The 18,226-nt window shown below is 45.4% G+C and overlaps 1 protein-coding gene across 1 annotated transcript; it reads right to left on the reverse strand.

Annotated features, from left to right (window-relative positions):
• Window positions 1–14,401: 14,401 nt before the first annotated feature.
• LOC123102868 (amino acid permease 6) lies at window positions 14,402–17,136 on the reverse strand. Its single transcript, XM_044524329.1, has 4 exons — window positions 16,921–17,136; window positions 16,440–16,673; window positions 16,260–16,353; window positions 14,402–15,561 (listed from the first exon to the last, which is right to left on the reverse strand). Exons 1-4 carry the CDS (start codon window positions 16,982–16,984, stop codon window positions 14,562–14,564), a joined length of 1,392 nt encoding a protein of 463 aa, XP_044380264.1. The 5' UTR covers window positions 16,985–17,136; the 3' UTR covers window positions 14,402–14,561.
• Window positions 17,137–18,226: the final 1,090 nt, after the last annotated feature.

The raw sequence follows: 18,226 nt of genomic DNA on the forward strand, positions 1-18,226 counted from the left end.
CTCCAGTTCCTTGATTCTAGTCTTAGCCTTCTTCAGATCTATCATGTCGGTGCACATCTGGTTCTCCTGTCGTCGAATGTGCTGGTTTAACTCCTGGATAAAAGCTGCAATTGATCTATCCTTCCAGGTGTTGATCATCTCCCAGTGCTCATCTTGGTGCCCACAAATCTGGTAGATAGTATCCTTGAGATCCTTGCGGTAGACTTCTCCAATGCGTCCCATGGCGATGTGAGCTGCCATGCTCTTTCCTAGACTCCAAGTTGGTGCATCAAAAGAAAACTCTACGGGCTTAGTGACTGGCATGAACGTCCTTCCTGGAACTTGAACTTGAATCATCCAGCGCTCTTCTTTAGGTAAAGTGGCATTGTAGGTTCCCATGAAGCTTGGTACTCCTATGTTCAGGTATCTAGTGACTTCCTTCAAGTGTCGTCCAAAGGGTGTATCTTCATCTGGTTGCGTGAACTTGTTCCTTGCATCCGCCATCCTAAAGAGTAGAAAAGATGAAAGGTCAGAAGAGAAGAGAGTGAATAGTGATCTAGGTCTCTAACTTAGTGGTCGTGTCCTACAGTCAGCGTGTGCTCTGATACCATCTCTGTAGCGACCAGACCTCAAACAGTCTGATCTCTGTGCTCCGGTGTCATCCCTGGATCAGTAATGCTGACACCACACAGTACTCGGAGGATTTATAGCAGAGTAGCAATCACACACTTATTACATCGAGTGTCTCAAATGAGAACTTATTACAATAAATATGGCTTAAGGCCATCTAATAACGATAACAGCGGAAGGCTTGGAAGATAGGTGAGTCCATCAACTCCAACGGCATCACTGAGTATAGAACCACGACCTAAAAACTCCTTAATCATCGTCTGAAAAGTCTGCAACATTAACATTGCAGCCCGAAACGGGTCAGCACTTGGAATATGCTGGCAAAGCAACACATAGAGAGTAATGGAATGAAATAGCTATACTATATGCATATTTGGCTGGTGGAAAGCTCTATGGTTACAGTTTTGCGTAAAGCCAATTTTTCCCTACTTCAAAGGAATAAACTTATTTAACTATCATGGTAGTTGTTAAACATTGAGAATGGTTGACAGCATTCTCAATCCCAATTAAGCATCATCATTAAACATAACCCAACAAAATTAATTTAGAGTAACATGTTGAGATTCACATGAAAATCCAAGTACTAGATACTCAAGATGTCCATAACCGAGGACACGGCTAACCATGATTAGTTTGTTACACTCTGCAGAGGTTTGCGCACTTTTAACCACAAGACTCGATCGCCTCCGTTTGGTTTCTCGCACTACAAGGTGTTTGAGAAGATGGATGACCGAGACATAGTCTTTCAGAAGCGCTAGCACCTTACGATCGGGTAGACCGTACCACCTACATCCCCTACATCTGCTAGTCTACCACTGTAAGAGTTCGCACAACTTAGTCAACTATGCTAGAGCCCATAATAGCTTGTGGCTGCACACGAAAGTTTCTAGTATGAATAGTCTCATGATCCCTTTGAGCCTGGGTGGCGGTCCAAAAGAAAACAGGCAAGTCCTGGAATACCCAGGTGCCTCAATCCACCCAGATGTGTGTTTAAGTTGCCACCTTAGATAAACCATTAATTAACAATCTCACATCTGTCATGGATATCACTCACCCAATCCACGTCTACTAGCATAGCATGGCATAATAAGCAAACGTAGAAGTAACTCCCAAAGGTTTGATAATAACAGGTAATAGGTACTACCTCATCTACTTCCCATCCCACAATTTAATTAGATCCTAATCATGCAATGTGTGAGGATTTATCTAATGCAATAAAACTGGGTAGTAGAAAAGGTATGATCAAAGTGTTACTTGCCTTGTTGATGATCCGCGAAACCTAACGATACGAAGTAACAGGCGGCGCACTCCGGGTATTCTATCACAGACAAACTAAAAAGCATACAATAAGTACTCATCTAATGCACAGGTAAAACTCAAATAAGAGATCTAACCAGAAAGTTCAACTTAAGAACTCCGGTTGGCAAAAAGAATCAAATCGAACAAAGCAACGAAAGTCAAACGGCGAAAGAAAACAACTTCGTTCTAGTAATCTGGATCTAGGGCAAATTTTACAGTATCAAAAACTTGTTTAAGTTAGTTAAACGGATACAGGGTTTCGAGACAAAACTCTTGCCGCTTGAATCGCCTGATTCCGATAAACGAGCGAAAAGTTATACTAAAACGAAAATCGGATCAGGAATCGCGATCAGAAAAATCGCGGATTTAATCCGAGAAAAAGAAAAACAACGAACACTCGCTAGAACGAACGAACGGACGAACGCTCGCTATTTGAATAAACCAGAAAACCGATCTATTTAAAAAACCGAAACTAAAAAACCGACGAAAACTAATCTTTTTTCTCTCTTTTTTTACAACGGCACGGAAAACGAGGCGCGACGAACCTCGGCGGCGGGATCCGGCGGCGGCGGACGACGGCGGCGGCGTGGCGGCGGCGGCGGCGGCTTGGGCGGATTAGGGTTTCCCCCCGGGGCCGGGCCTCGGCTTATAAAGCCCTCCCGGGCCAGTGTCCAGGTCGAACACGGCCCGTTAAGTCGGTTCGCATTTTTTTTAAATTATTCCGCTCGGAAGAAAAATAAAAAGAAATACTAAACGAACTCCAAAAATTCCGAAATAAATTTTCACGGGCTTCTAAAATCAAGCCGCACAAGGTGAACATTTATTTGGGACCTAAATGCAATTTTGAAAAACGCACATTTTTCCTAAATTCAAATAAAACACCGGAAAACTCCGAAATAAAATCTTATTTGATTTTATTATTAAATCCTCAATATTTCTTTATTTTGGGAAAGTCATTTTATTCCGTCTCTCATATTTTTGTAATAGAAATAATTGATGATAACATAAATAAAATCAAATGATCCTATTCTCAAAATTTGAGAAAACTCAAATATGAAACTAACGAAGTCCCCAACTCTCCGTGGGTCATTGAGTTGCGTAGAATTTCTAGGATCAACCAAAAAGCAAAATAAAATATGATATGCATGATGATATAATGTATAACATTCCAAATTGAAAATTTGGGATGTTACAAAGTGTTTCGCATGTGTCCCGAGGCCATGTCTGTACATGCTAGGCTCATCAACACCCGTTGTATTCGAACATTAGAATCTATCACACCCGATCATCACATGGTGCTTTGAAACAACGAACCTTCGCAACGGTGCACAGTTAGGGGGAACACTTTTCTTGAAATTTTAGTGAGGGATCATCTTATTTAAGCTACCGTCGTTCTAAGCAAATAAGATGTAAAACATGATAAACATCACATGCAATCAAATAGTGACATGATATGGCCAATATCATTTTGCTCCTTTTGATCTCCATCTTCGGGGATCCATGATCATCGTTGTCACCGGCATGACACCATGATCTCCATCATCGTGTCTTCTTGAAGTTGTCTCGTCATGTATTACTTCTACTACTATGGCTAACGCTTTAGCAATAAAGTAAAGTAATTACATGACGTTTATGTTGACAAGCAGGTCATAAATAAATTAAGACAACTCCTATGGCTCCTGCCGGTTGTCATACTCATCGACATGCAAGTCGCGATTCCTATTACAAGAACATGATCAATCTCATACATCACATATACCATTCATCACATCCTTTTGGCCATATCACATCACAAGGCATATGCTGCAAAAACAAGTTAGACGTCCTCTAATTGTTGTTGCAAGTTTTTACGTGGCTACTATAGGTTTCTAGCAAGAACGTTTCTTACCTACGCGAAAACCACAACGTGATATGCCAATTTCTATTTACCCTTCATATGGACCCTTTTCATCGAATCCGATCCGACTAAAGTGGGAGAGACAGACACCCGCTAGCCACCTTATGCAACTAGTGCATGTCAGTTGGTGGAACCAGTCTCACGTAAGAGTACGGGTAAGGTCGGTCCGGGCTGCTTCATCCCACGATGCCGACGAATCAAGATAAGACTAGTAACGGCAAGTAAATTGAAAAAATCGACGCCCACAACTGTTTGTGTTCTACTCGTGCATAGAAACTACACATAAACCTGGCTCTGATACCACTGTTGGGGATCGTAGCAGAAATTTAAAATTTTCTATGCATCACCAAGATCAATCTATGGAGTATTCTAGCAACGAGGGGAAGGGGAGTGCATCTACATACCCTTGTAGATCGCTAAGCGGAAGCGTTGCAAGAACGCGAATGAAGGAGTCGTACTCGTAGCGATTCAGATCGCGGTTGACTCCGATCTAAGCGCCGAACAATGGCGCCTCCACGTACAACACATGTGCAGCCCGGTGACGTCTCCTACGCCTTGATCCAGCAAGGGGAGAAGGAGAGGTTGGGAAGACTCCGTCCAGCAGCAGCACGACGGCGTGGTGGTGGTGGAGGAGTGCGGAACTCCAGCAGGGCTTCGCCAAGCACTACGAGAGATGAGGAGGGAGAGAAGTAGGGCTGTGCCAAGAGAGAGATGATCTCGTGTATGTTGCAGCCCCTAATACCTCAAGTATATATAGGGGAAGGGGAGGGGCTGCGCCCCCATCTAGGGTTCCCTCCCTAGGGGTGGCGGCAGCCCCAAAACCCATCTAGGGTTGCTGCCAAGGGGGGAGAGAGAGGAGGCGCACCTAAGGTGGGCCTGAAGGCCCATCTGCCCTAGGGTTTGCTCCCCTCCCCTCTAGGAGGCACCTTGGGCCTTGGTGGGAGGCGCCCCAGCCCACCTAGGGGCTGGTCCCTTCCCACTATTGGCCCATGTAGGCCTCCGGGGCTGGTGGCCCCTCCCGGTGGACCCTCGGACCCCTCCGGTGGTCCCAGTACACTACCGGTGATGCCCGGAACACTTCCGACGGCCAAAACCATACTTCCTATATATTAATCTTTACCTCCGGACCATTCCGGAACTCCTCGTGACGTCCGGGATCTCATCCGGGACCCCGAACAACATTCGGTAACCGCATACATACTGTCCCTATAACCCTAGCATCATCGAACCTTAAGTGTGTAGACCCTACGGGTTCGGGAGTCATGCAGACATGGCCGAGACAACTCTCCGGTCAATAACCAACAGAGGGATCTGGATACCCATGTTGGCTCCTACATGTTCCACGATGATCTCATCGGATGAACCACGATGTCAAGGATTCAATCAATCCCGTATACAATTCCCTTTGTCTAGCGGTATAGTACTTGCCCGAGATTCGATCGTCGGTATCCTGATACCTTGGTCAATCTCGTTACCGGCAAGTCTCTTTACTCGTTCCGTAACACATCATCCCGTGATCAACTCCTTGGTCACATTGTGCACGTTATGATGATGTCCTACCGAGTGGGCCCAGAGATACCTCTCCGTTTACACAGAGTGACAAATCCCAGTCTCGATTCGTGCTAACCGAACAGACACTTTTGGAGATACCTGCAGTGTACCTTTGTAGCCACCCAGTTATGTTCTGACGTTTTTCACACCCAAAGCACTCCTATGGTACCCGGGAGTTGCACAATCTCATGGTCTAAGGAAATGATACTTGACATTAGAAAAGCTTTAGCATACGAACTACACGATCGTGTGCTAGGCTTAGGATTGGGTCTTGTCCATCACATCATTCTCCTAATGATGTGATCCCGTTATCAACGACATCCAATGTCCATGGTCAGGAAACTATAACCATATATTGATCAACGAGCTAGTCAACTAGAGGCTTACTAGGGACATGGTGTTGTCTATGTATCCACACCTGTATCTGAGTTTCCTATCAATACAATTCTAGCATGGATAATAAACGATTATCATGAACAATGAAATATAATGACAATAACTAATTTATTATTGCCTCTAGGGCATATTTCCAACACTTTGCTCATCTATCCGGATCTGCTCCACCGAGAGAGACCGCGGCCTCTACGGAGTAGATCCATCTTAGATTCAAGACCCCTAACGGGAAGACCTTCATGACCTCCTCACGGAGAAGAACTTGCTACTTTTATTGTCCTTTGTTGATCGTGGATCGTGTATCTCTTTGTGTTTCGAGGATCTAGCAGATGTGTAATCGAACTTGTCGGTTTGAGTGATTCCACTCGTGTTTCCCCTCATATTTTCCCCTCGTGTTCTTTGTGTTCTTCACGGGATCCGCTCCAATCGTGAAAGATCGTGCATCTAGGGTTCTACCCTACATCAAACAAAATTCATATGCATAGGGATTTTGTGAGCAAACAATTTATGGGAGCAAGAATCAACTAGCATAGGAAGGTAAAACAAGCAAAACTTCAAGATTTTCAACACATAGAGAGGAAACTTGATATTATTGCAGTACCTACAAGCATATGTTCCTCTCTCATAATAATTTTTAGTAGCATCATGAATGAATGCAATAATATAGCTATCACGTAAATCATTCTTTCCATGATCCACGAGCATAGAAATTGTATTACTCTCCACATAAGCAAAAAAATTCTCATCCATAGTAGTGGGAGCAAATTCAACAAAATAACTATCATGATATTGAAAATTAAAATCATGATGACAAGTTTCATAGTTATCATTATTCAATATAGCATACAAGTCATGAGCATAATCATCATAAATAGGAGGCATGCTTTCATCATAGTAAATATTCTCATCAAAACTTGGGGGACTAAAAATATCATCTTCATCAAACATAGCATCCCCAAGATTATGGCTTTTCATATCATTAGCATCATGTATATTCAAAGAATTCATACTAATAACATTTCAATCATGCTCATTATTCATATGCCAAAGATTTTATTGAATTCTTCTTTTATCAGTTGAGCACAATTTTCATTTCCATCATTTTCACGAAAGACAATACAAAGATGAATAATATGATGCAACCTCAATTCCATTTTTTTGTCTTCTTTAATAGACTAAACTAGTGATAAAGCAAGAAACTAAAAGATTCAGTTGCAAGATATAAAGATATACCTTCATGCACTCACCTCCCCGGCAACGGCGCCAGGAAAGAGCTTGATGTCTACTATGCAACGTTATTTTTTAGACTTGTGTTGGGCCTCCAAGCACAGAGTTTTGTAGGACAGTAGCAATTTTCCCTCAAGTAGATGACCTAAGGTTTATCAATCCATGGCAGGTGTAGGATGAAGATGTCCTCTCTCAAACAACCCTGCAACCAAATAATAAAAAGTCTCTTGTGTCCCCAACACACCAAATACGAACAATAGAAAACAGCAAGGTAACAAGTGACAAAAGTGGGCACAAATCGTATTGCAATGCTTGAAAATGTGGCCTAGGGTCCATACTTTCACTACTGCAATATGTCAACAAAGCTAATCTAATTAGATCATATAACCATCCCTCAACGTGCGATGAATAATCACTCCAAAGTTTCTATCTAGTGGAGAACATAAGAAAAAATTGTTTGTAGCTATTCTTTTTGATCGATCTATCCAAGATTTCATACTAAAAGAACACCAAGTTATTCTTTCCGATCGATCTATCAAGAGTTCATACTAAGATAACACCAAGTTATTCTTTCCAATCGATCTATCAAGAGTTCGTAAGAGTGACCCAAGATTTCTATCGGAGAAACAAAAGACGAGAACCTGCATGAACCCCTATTCGTAGATTAACCCAATGTCACCTCAGGAATACGCTAGTTGAGTGCCAAAACATATCTCAAGTGAATCAATATAATACGCAATTGTCACCACGGGTATTCATACGCAAGACATATATCAAGTTCCCTCAAATCGATAAAAGTATTCAATCCGATAAGAATGAAATCTCAAAGGGAAAACTCAATTCATCACAACAAGATAGATAGGGAGAAACACCATATGATCCAACTATGTTAACAAAGCCCGCGATACATCAAGATCGTGCCGTCTCAAGAACATGATAGAGACAGAGAGAGGGAGAGAGATTAATCACATAGCTACTGGTACAAACCCTCAACCCCGAGGGTGGACTACTCCCTCCTCATAATGGTGGCCGCCGGGATGATGAAGATGGCCACCAGTGATGATTTCCCCCTCTGGTAGAGTGTCGGAACGGGTTCTAGATTGATTTTTCGTGGCTACAGAGGCCTGCGGCGGCGTAACTTATGATCTAGGGTTATTTCTGATGGTTTCTCTATTTATATGATTTTTTGGCATCGATTTCACGCGAAGATGGGCCTTGAGGTGAGCACAACCCACCATGCCACGGGTTGGGCTCCAGGCGTGCCCTGGTGGGTTGTACCCTCCTCGTGGATCTTCTGGCCCTACCACAAAGCTTCGGGGGTCTCTTTTGTTCCAAAAAAATCATCAAAAAGTTTCAGCTCATTTGGAGAACTTTCATTTCTGCACAAAAAACAACACGACGGTAGTTCTGCTGAAAACAGTGTCAGTCCGGGTTAGTTCCATGCAAATCATACCAAAACCATATAGAATTGTTGTAAATATGGCATGAATGTATTGGAGACGTATCAAGCCACCGTAGCATGCGCCCGTGCATGTCACCGTGCTCAACACAGATCCAGGAGCACGTAGCACCCATCTGTTACTCATGTCGTGCACTGTTTCATTTTAGTCATCGAGCCCGTGCTCCGACTGCCATTGCGATATAGTTTCCGGCGAGCTTTGGCCACCCCGCTCCCAGCCGCCTGCTTCCCTAGACGCGGACGAGCTCGAGCTACACCCCAGTGGCCTCAGCTCCCGCTCTTGTGGCCCATAGCACGGACATCATCGTGGTTGTGGTCACCGGCGACGACCTCACCGGCTTGAGCCACTGACCGGTGGGCACCGTCGGTTAGGACGTTAGTTACCATCTAATTACCCCCAGTAACACTAATACATGGGCCCCATCGTCCACTAATTAGATAATTAGGCAAACTAACCACTGTTAGTTAACTGTATCACTAACTAGTGGGTCCCACAGGTCAGGTTTGACCCTGGCTGACTGTGTTGACTTGATGATGCAATGCTAACGTCATGCTGACATAGTAAACTATTTTCGGATTTAAATAAATCTAGATGATTTATTTATTTTTGAAATTGGCCGAAATTTCAAAAATTCATAGAAAATCAACCGTAGCTCAGTTTGAAATAATGTATATATGAAAAATTATGAGAAAAATTACATTTATCCATCTGTACATTTTGATGAATGGCAAGCCAACTTATACCTAATGTATAAGTGGAAACAAGTAAATGGCATTTTAAATACTTAACATTGGAGTTGCATTCAAACCTTTGGTTCAAATAGACTTCATCTAAATGGAATGTTAGATGCATTAGCTCAAACCACATCATATTGTTGCATATGTTGTGTATTGATTGTCCTTGGTACTCTCGATAGGTTCTGCCTCTGCTTGTGGCACCATGTACCTATCCGGGGAGCAATGCTCTACTCTTGATCTTACAGCCAAGCAACCCCCTTGAGCATTCTGATACAATCATGCTCTCTCCTCCTCTCTATTATTGTATAGGACAACAATGATTCAACTGTTACTTGTTTTGGTAGTTGAACCCATTCATCGACATGACCTGTCATTGTCACAGTAAATAGCTAAACCTTCCTAGCATGATTTGGAGTTGCTTAGGCCATGATGTGACTTTATCCATGCCATGCCGGCTATTTCATAGAGTTGTGTCAGGTCTGATTCATCGGGGGATGAATTGGTATTGTGATCATGTTCTGATGTTGAGAGCCAAGTGTGTGAACATGATTTGATAAAGGTACTGATGAGAGGACATGTAGGAGTACATGGTGGGTTATATTATTGAGACCGTCCTTAAGAACTTAGTTATGTTTATGTTATCCAAGACTAGCTACTATCACACATTGGGTTCCGGTAATTGAACCCCTCTTAGCTTATTAATCGCCTTGATCTATGTCAAGGAGTTGCAACTAGTTTCTGGTGTTTGTAGGTCGTGTTGTTGGTCGACCAAGTGGCACCTGATAGGGGAGGCTTGGGACAGATTAGGCACAGTGGCCCAGTGTACCGAGTGGCACCCGAATGGTGTGCTTGGGAACCCTGCACACATCGTTTGGGTCATGATGGAAACTTTGGTTGGACTTCCGTTGCAGGTTTAGTTCTCAAATAGGCGATAAACCCGGACCAGAGTATTGTGTGGTTAGTCAGTTTTTAGCTGACACCCTCGCCAGGCTTCCGCTTGAAGGTTGCCGAGATACAAGGCGTGTATATGGTGGTAAGTGGTGAGAGCTTGTGTCAAGAAGTGCACCCCTGCAGGGTTATAGAACTATTTTCAAATAGTCACGTCCTCGGATATGGACTACTTGGAGACTTATATGGTTAATAAACAACTTGAAGGGATACTCTAAAATGCGCAAGATAAGCATGAGTGCTATGGATGTCCTTCTCGTAGGGAGATGGGAGCGGATCCATAGTGGTGTATTGTTGTTGTGAGTAGTGGACTCGTGCGCGCTTTCTCACCTCAAACAAAGTCGAAGTACATGATAGCCACTGAGTCAAAGCTGGCTTGCTGTAGTTAACCCCACAACACCCTTCTTAATAATGATCCATATGTAGTTAGTTCTGATGTAAGTCTTGCTCAGTACCTTCTTACTCATTGTTGCTTAATTTATGTTTCGTAGAGGACAGTTCGGTCTTACTAGTAGTTCCACATGGAAATCAATGTTGACAGAATAGCTCGTTTCCTAGCTACAATCTTGTACCTTTGGAGGGTCTCGTGCGTAATCAGGCTTCTTAGCCTTTTTCTTTTGTAGTTATTTGTACTAAGACATGTTTATGCTTCCGTTGCTCCTATGACTTTGTATGCTGGTTCATGAGGCCCAAGTTTGTAATATCATGTTATGTATGGCTCTTCTGAGCCTTTTAAATAAATACTTTGAGTCATAGAGTTATATTGTGATGCCATGTTATATCTACACATATCATGCATATTGTGTGTATGTTCTAAATGCATTGGTATGTGTGGGATTTGACACCTGGTTATCTACCTTTGGTAGCCTTTCCTATAGGGAAATGCCTCCTAGTGCTTCCATTGAGCCCCGGTAGTTCGCTAATGCTCCAGAACACATGGATTGATCAGCATGTATCCTTCTTTGCTCCCGTGTCTGTCCCTACGGGGAAATGTCACGCGGTGTTTACTGGATTCCTTATAGGTTGCTATGACTCGGTTTCACACACTGATGACCAACACGTGGATTGATGAGTAACGTATGCATGTCCTTGTACGTTTGTGCCACCTTGGTTGATGATTAGTCATGTCAACCCTGGTTCTCTGTCATATGGATCCTAGGATCACAGTCATATACGTGAGCCAAAATACGCAAACGGTCCCGACCAAGGTAAAGGCGGCAGCTATGGGTTACCTTGTGTGAGGCCGCAAAGTGATATGATGTGTTATTTGCTAGATCGGTGTGACTTAGAATCGTGGTCCCGACAATTAATGCCCTTGTATTCGTGGTGTGAAAGACATGAATTGGTCCATGATGAGAAAGTTCAGATTGCTTTCTAGATCTCTATGGAGATTAGTACGCGCATGACTAGCTTTGTTAGTGCTTCTTTTCCAAATGCTTACATGAAAAAAGGGGCTAGGCTAGGGCCCATGGTGGCTTTGCCAAACTAAATGTTGATGCATAATTTGATTAAGACCTGCTTAGGGGCACTGTTGGGGCAGTCCTAAGGGATGATAGCGGCAAATTCATTGGGGGTGGGAGGATAGATTGGTGTGCAAATATCCTAATGTCTGAAGCTTTGGCTCTCAGATTTGGTCTATCACTTGCACAAAGGGCGGGATGCAACCGCCTTTGTCGGGGGATTGATTCCGAACCACGGGTTCGAGCTCTAGGGGCATGGCTTTGCATCTACTAGGCTACGAGCTAATCGCGACAAGGACACAAAGAGCTACCCAGGTTCGGGCCATCGTGCGGTGTAATACCCTACTCCCGATTCGTTGTATTGCTTGTGGACAGTGCTCTTAGAGCTACAGGGAGAGCTGGAGCTCTTTGGGTTTTAACAACGGCGCTAGGGTTTGGGTATGAGTCGATCCCATGCTATAGTAGCCGCTCTGTACCTTATATAGATGCCTTGCGCCTCTTCCCTGAAAATATGAGCGAGAAAGGGCTACCACAGGGCGGCAATTTAAAAGGGGACAGGCGCCGGTGCTTCTCCTAACGAAAGGTGGTCTTTGCCTGCAAAAGGTCTTATCCATGACGCGCCAGGTGCTCCACGTTGACCTACGGCATGCCGCGCCACCATCTTGGTCTTCTATCACCGAAGGGGAAAGCTTTGGGACTAGGTTTGGGGGCAGGTAGGCACAGATTCCCCCTTAACACCGAAGGGGAAACTGTCCTGGCCGCGCAGGCTAGCGCCTGCCTGGACGATGTCACACATGTGACATGGCTCCTCGGGAGGCCTCGAGAGAGGGCGCCTCGCGAAGGAGGCCTCGCGAGGACGCTTGTACTAATGGTAGTTTCGTTGATGTCCTACATAGGAGACAACCCCTCGCGGGGCAGGGCCCTCACAAGACTGTTGGCTTCGCGGCGCCCGTTGGTGGGCTGCCCCATGAGCTGGTCCGAGGGGCCCTTCCTGGGCCGTAGGCAGGTGGCTCGTGGTAACCTGGTTCCCACCGGGCCGACAGCCTTGTTGTTAACTTTGGTAATTTGGAGGTCATTGACATCATGAAGAATGGAGGACAATTAGCAGGTGCGGCGACGGCGGTTTTTGGCGACTGTTATCATTTTGCTTGTGATTTCTTTACTTCTAGGTTTGAGCATTATTGTGATGGAGTAGCTAATAAAGTCGCTCATGAGCCTGCTAGGCTGGCTAAATTCAAACAACAGTTGGTTGGTTTGAGGAGCCTTTAGATTAAATTGTAACCTTTCTTACTAACGATATACTTGTTATTTCAAATGAGTAAAGTTGGTGGCTTTTTTTTAGAAGTACCTGCGAGTTTCATACTTCTCGGTCACTTTTTCCCGCCTTAGGTGCCAATTCAAAGCAATAAACAAAGGAACAAAGGTGACTGAAATTTCAAGAAAGAACTGGGCACATTCCCCCCCCCCCCCCCCCCCCCCCCGCCCCCAACAAAGTTAGCAACGATAACGGATGACAAATGTGGTTTAAGGTTTGTTCATTTCCAGTCATTTCTATTCAAAAAAGGGGAAAAAAAAAGAGGAAAATCGCACGGCCAGAAACAAAAATGACAGATATTTGTTTTGTTTTCAGTTGCCTGTTTAGTCGATCTTGCATTACTTGATAGGACAATTGCAAGAGCCCCAGACGTGGCCCAACTAGCCCTTATACATATAGTACCAAATATTTTAGAATTTGGGATACAGAGAAGATTAGCCCCAGGCTTCACGTAGATGTAAGGCTTCAGCCCATTAGCCCAACTCAAGTGGATCGATCAGAACAGAAAATCAATCGCGCAGCCAGGAGTTAATAAATCAGCGGGCTTTCTAAAAAAAATCGCGCAGCCAGGAAATCTATCGATGAGAACACGTTGACGCTTCGATCTGTCGCTCGCTCGTTCGGCAAGAAAAATAAAATCGCACTCCCGATAGGCGGAGAAACCCTCGCCTCTCTCAAACGGAGGACCCACGCGCTGCGCGGCTGTGCCGCCGCCGTCGTCAGTCGTCAAGCCACGATTCCCCGCCGCGCCGGCTGCCGGATCCGGTGTCCTGTCCACCTGCCTCTGCTAGTCTCCTCCTTCTGATCTTCTCGAACTATTGCTAAACTACAGCGCACGCATAGGTAATAACTAATCTGTAACTCTGTATCATCTAATTATTTTCCCTAGTTTCTTTATATCAGGCAAACTCAGTGAATTGGCGGTGTTAAACTATATCTAGTCAGTTTTATTTCGTTGTCATAAGGAGATTAGATATCCAAGATGAAGAGGACCCATATAGTTGAAGCATTGATGATATTAAGATTATACAATGCTATCAAAAAATGAGAAAACGCAAGGCGCTACTACCTTGTGGAGTTCGTGTTAATGGTATATAATATGTTTTTTTTTTGCAAAATTTCATATGAACAATTGATTTATTCTATGTCCACTATCTTGATTTTAAATACTTGATTTTATGTTTGCAGATCCAGGTCCTTCTGCTATTGTTGGTGAAGAAACAATGACCTTGAATTAAGCAAGTCTCCACTAATTTGGTACCAAATCATTTTTGCAATGATGCACTTTGTTAAAATATTTGTTTAATGGAATTTCCTCTCCTACTAATAATGAATTTATATTTTGTTTTGAATGTGATTTTGTGGCATACATATAACGCACATTGATGCGCGTGGTATTTTGACATTATATTTAGACAGTTAGTTTTAGCCCTAGGCTTTGACAAATCCTGGTTCCGCCTCTGATTGCAAGCTACGTAGGTACTATTGCAAAGTTGGAATCAACATCAAGAAAAATGGATGGACTTGATGGATGGATCGATCGATCAATCAAATTAACGCCAAAAAGGAGAAGTGAGGCCACCTTTGCATGGGTCCCTCAGATCAGTCGAGTTAATAATCCGTCGACTACAAATATGGAGTACTCGTTAATAATCAGTCGATATTCTAGAAGGGGGTGGCGGTCTTGAGGTTGTGCACGATGTCCTGCACGGACCCGATGCTTGCGGCGAGGGAGATGAGGAGGCAGACGAAGCTCATGGCCTGCAGCCAGTACCACCGCCCCTCGCCGCGCCTGATCTTGAGTCTCGCGATGTGCATGCTGACAGGGAAGTAGACGGACAGCGGCCAGAAGCCTAGCGCGCCGATGAGCCCCAGCACGGCGTTGAAAAATGGCAGCAGCATCGCCACCAGCGTGGTGAACATGATGATGACGGTGCGCAACACCAGCTTGAGCGGCGCCACCGGCACTGACGAAGACGGCCGGCCCGGCACGCGCGCATAGTACGTGGCGTTGATGATCTTGGCGTCCGGCCACCGGCACGCTACGTAGCTCTCCAGCCTCGCGAAGATGGGCTGCGCGAACACCTGATAGGCGCCCGCGAGGTGCACGATGACGCACACGTTGGCGACGTCGACGAGCCAGTAGGGCTCGTAGAAGGCCAGACCCGTGAGGATGTTCCCGGGGGCATCGTTGCCGAAGGCGGCGTAGCCGGTGCAGCCCAGGAGGAGGTAGAAGACGGTGGTCATGCTGAGGCCGTAGAGCGACGCGCGCTTCATGGTCTTGTTCTCCGCGGGAGGAGATTTGAGAGTGTCCTGGATCTCGATGAGCACGTCGGCGAAGGTGTAGGAGAAGGCGATGTTGCCGAGGGCCAGGAGGACGTTGAAGGCCTTGTCACGGGGCGCGTCGACGCTGGCGCCGGCGAGGGTGCCGCGCACGTCGCCATGGGAGGCCCACTTGGCGGCGCAGAGGCCGAGGCTGATGAAGGAGTAGCCGAAGGAGGTGGCGACGGCGACGACGGAGAGCCAGGCGATGTTGTGGAGGCTGGGAAGCTGGGAGAGCAGCAGCTGCATTAGGCCGAACAGCACCATGTACGTGCTCCCCGACGAGTTGCATCCCGTCGTGCTGAAACCCGACCGGTGGAAGCAGTTGACTCGCTTCACCGCGCTACATACATGCATATTTATCATTTAAAATCTGGATGAATGTTAACCCAAAATAAATTCTGGATGAATGAATTACTACTGCCTCCGTATTAAAATACAACACGTTTTTGCTGTGCAAAAATCTGCAAAAATGTCTTATAATTTGGTACAGAGGTAGTATAATTTTATAATGGACATCATCTAGTACTCTATTTTTTTGTCGAAAGAATGAATTAACAACTCAACTAAAAAAGGAAGAATGAATTAATCAGATTTAAAAAGCAAAAGCAAAAGCAAAATCCCCATACGGTTACGCACCTAGCTAGTGTTGAAACCCTCTCGATCGTAGATGCCACGGCAAGCTTGGAATTTTTTGGCTCAAAGATGACATCCGGAGGCTGCGGCGGCATATGCTCAAGAAAAGAAAGATAGAGCTACCAGTGCAGGTGTGTTGATGTCACACGAGATACGTGCAGGTGTGTGCAACCGTGACGGATCCACCAACAAGCTGGTGGTGGTGTCACGCGCATAGCGTGCAGCGTGCATGCGTGCAGTGCAATCTTATGCGAGAATGCCAACGGATTCCCTCTCCGGCCTCCAGGGGATGCGTTATTTATGCATGCGTCACGCCCAAATCAATATCAATTTGCTGGGCTAACTAATCATAGTCCATTCTAGTGCTTGCAAAAAGAAAGAAGATAAAGAGTCTAGTGTACTTACACCATGCTGGTGCTTGCCGTGATGGTGTAGCCCACAAGCGTGCCCCACAGGTTCACGTACTGCGCACACCCGCACAGCAGCACGTTCTTCCGGCCTTCAACAGTTCATTATTAATCCATCAGCCATGCACGGGTTAGCTTTGAGCTTTGAGATTAATATGTAACTACGTCGATTAGTTACCAAGGTAGCACCGGACAGCGTCGATGTACTCCCGGTTGACGGCGCCGGAGACGGGGTCCGGGTAGCGGTAGCAGTTGGCCAGGAGGGTAGAGGTGTAGTAGGTAACGCAGGAGAAGCCCAAGAGGACGAGTGGGCCCACCACCCACCCCAGCTGCGCCACCGTCCACGCCAGTGCCAGCACGCCGGAGCCGACCACCGCCGCCACGATGTGTGACGTCGCCGTCCACACCGTCCCTGCGGCCAGGATGCCAATGTTGCAAATTCAGACTGATGCACATATTATCACTGCTAAAAGGAAACAAAAGAAAAGCCTCCCTATTGTTCGTCCTCTAGGCACATGCCATGTCATGACAGTGAGGTCTAACTAGCTAATTACTACATGCATGTTCCATTGGCTCACAATCACTACATCAAGTCCTTATGATCGACAGCATGCAAGACTTGATTGAATTAATCACACAAGTTAGGATCGCATACGTACCTTGCCTCTCATGATCATCACCTCCTTCAGAATCATACACTACTGATCTCCTCTCCATTTCCATCTCTCTCGTGTCTTCCCCTCTAGCTATGCTCCTCCACTCCTTATCACTCTTTCTCTATGACTCACTGAGTGCGTGCTTCGGCAGGAGCCACCACATATATATAGGCCCACCAGACGCTCCTACTTCATCGTCACTCCCTTTCCTCATAAAAACTCTAGTAGAAATACAAAGGAAAAAAGGGGATGAATAATTATAGCAAAGTTAAAGGTATTGTGCAGCCAGTCTCGATCGATCAATAGGCTTTATCAATCTACATCGACTCCAATTATAGAGAACGAGAGTCCTCTCATCCCGAGTGCGTGCACAACTACTAGCTAAAGATTTCTTAATCCGTCCACCAATCCTTCTTTTAGTTGGTGCAATTCTTGCAATTGGTGAAATAAATATATTTTTCATGCTCGGAGGGTAGATGTGGATAGAAGCTATGACGAACATTCTTGATGGGTGTCGGCATACGGCAATCTATGGGGCCGAGAACCCCTTCTACGTTCGGTGAGGGCACGTAGCACACAAAGAGCAACAACCATGAAAGAACTCGAGCGTTTTACCCAGGTTCGAGCCGTAGTGTGCGTAAAACCCTACTCCTGCATTGGTGCATTTATGAGTATTTGAGTCCCACGTTTATAGAGAACACAACCTTGCCGGCAAGATCCTCGGGAGGTGTTACTAAGCTACTGCAAATGGGCAGGGTTTCGACCCTTGTAAAGGTTGCCATGGCCCTTCTTTTATACTAGGTGAAAGGGGTTACCACAGTGGCAAAACGGTCATTTACAGGGGTGAATAGTGGCTACAGTGTTAACATGCCAAACACTAACGGCATATGACAAACGAATTAAATGCGCTATTAGGTGTCATGATGGGACAGATGCCGGCATGGGAGCGCCGTTCCACCTATACCGTCAGCCCAACTACCTTTTATTACTGTGACACGCCCCTGCACGGGTGTTAATAAAGTTGATCTTCTGGCGGTGGATCGCCACGTGCCCCGACAAGCTCTACCTAACCACCTGTGTGCCCGCCACCTGTCAGCAAAGTCCTGACAGGTAGGTGCAGCAAAGTGGTGGAGGGAACTTGGGCTTGTCGGTCTGGAACTTGTCGGCCTGGAGCTCGTTGGTGAAGTGGAAAACACCTTACCGAGAAGGTAGCTTCCCGGCAATACGAATCTTGAACTTAAGTACTTTTTTAGTACTTCTCGATGACCTACCTGGAGGTCTTCTTCATGATTTTATTTACCATGTGTTG

The sequence above is a fragment of the Triticum aestivum genome, chromosome 5A (assembly GCF_018294505.1).
Source record: "Triticum aestivum cultivar Chinese Spring chromosome 5A, IWGSC CS RefSeq v2.1, whole genome shotgun sequence".
NCBI classification, from domain to species: Eukaryota; Viridiplantae; Streptophyta; class Magnoliopsida; order Poales; family Poaceae; genus Triticum; species Triticum aestivum.

Coding starts and splice junctions, on each gene's coding strand:
- LOC123102868 (XM_044524329.1), bottom strand. CDS start 16,984: ATGGAAATGGAGAGGAGATCAGTAGTGTATGATTCTGAAGGAGGTGAT. Junction 16,354..16,439: donor CGCTGTCCGGTGCTACCTTG/GTAACTAATCGA, acceptor GAACTGTTGAAG/GCCGGAAGAACGTGCTGCTG. Junction 15,562..16,259: donor ACGGCAAGCACCAGCATGGT/GTAAGTACACTA, acceptor GCATGTATGTAG/CGCGGTGAAGCGAGTCAACT.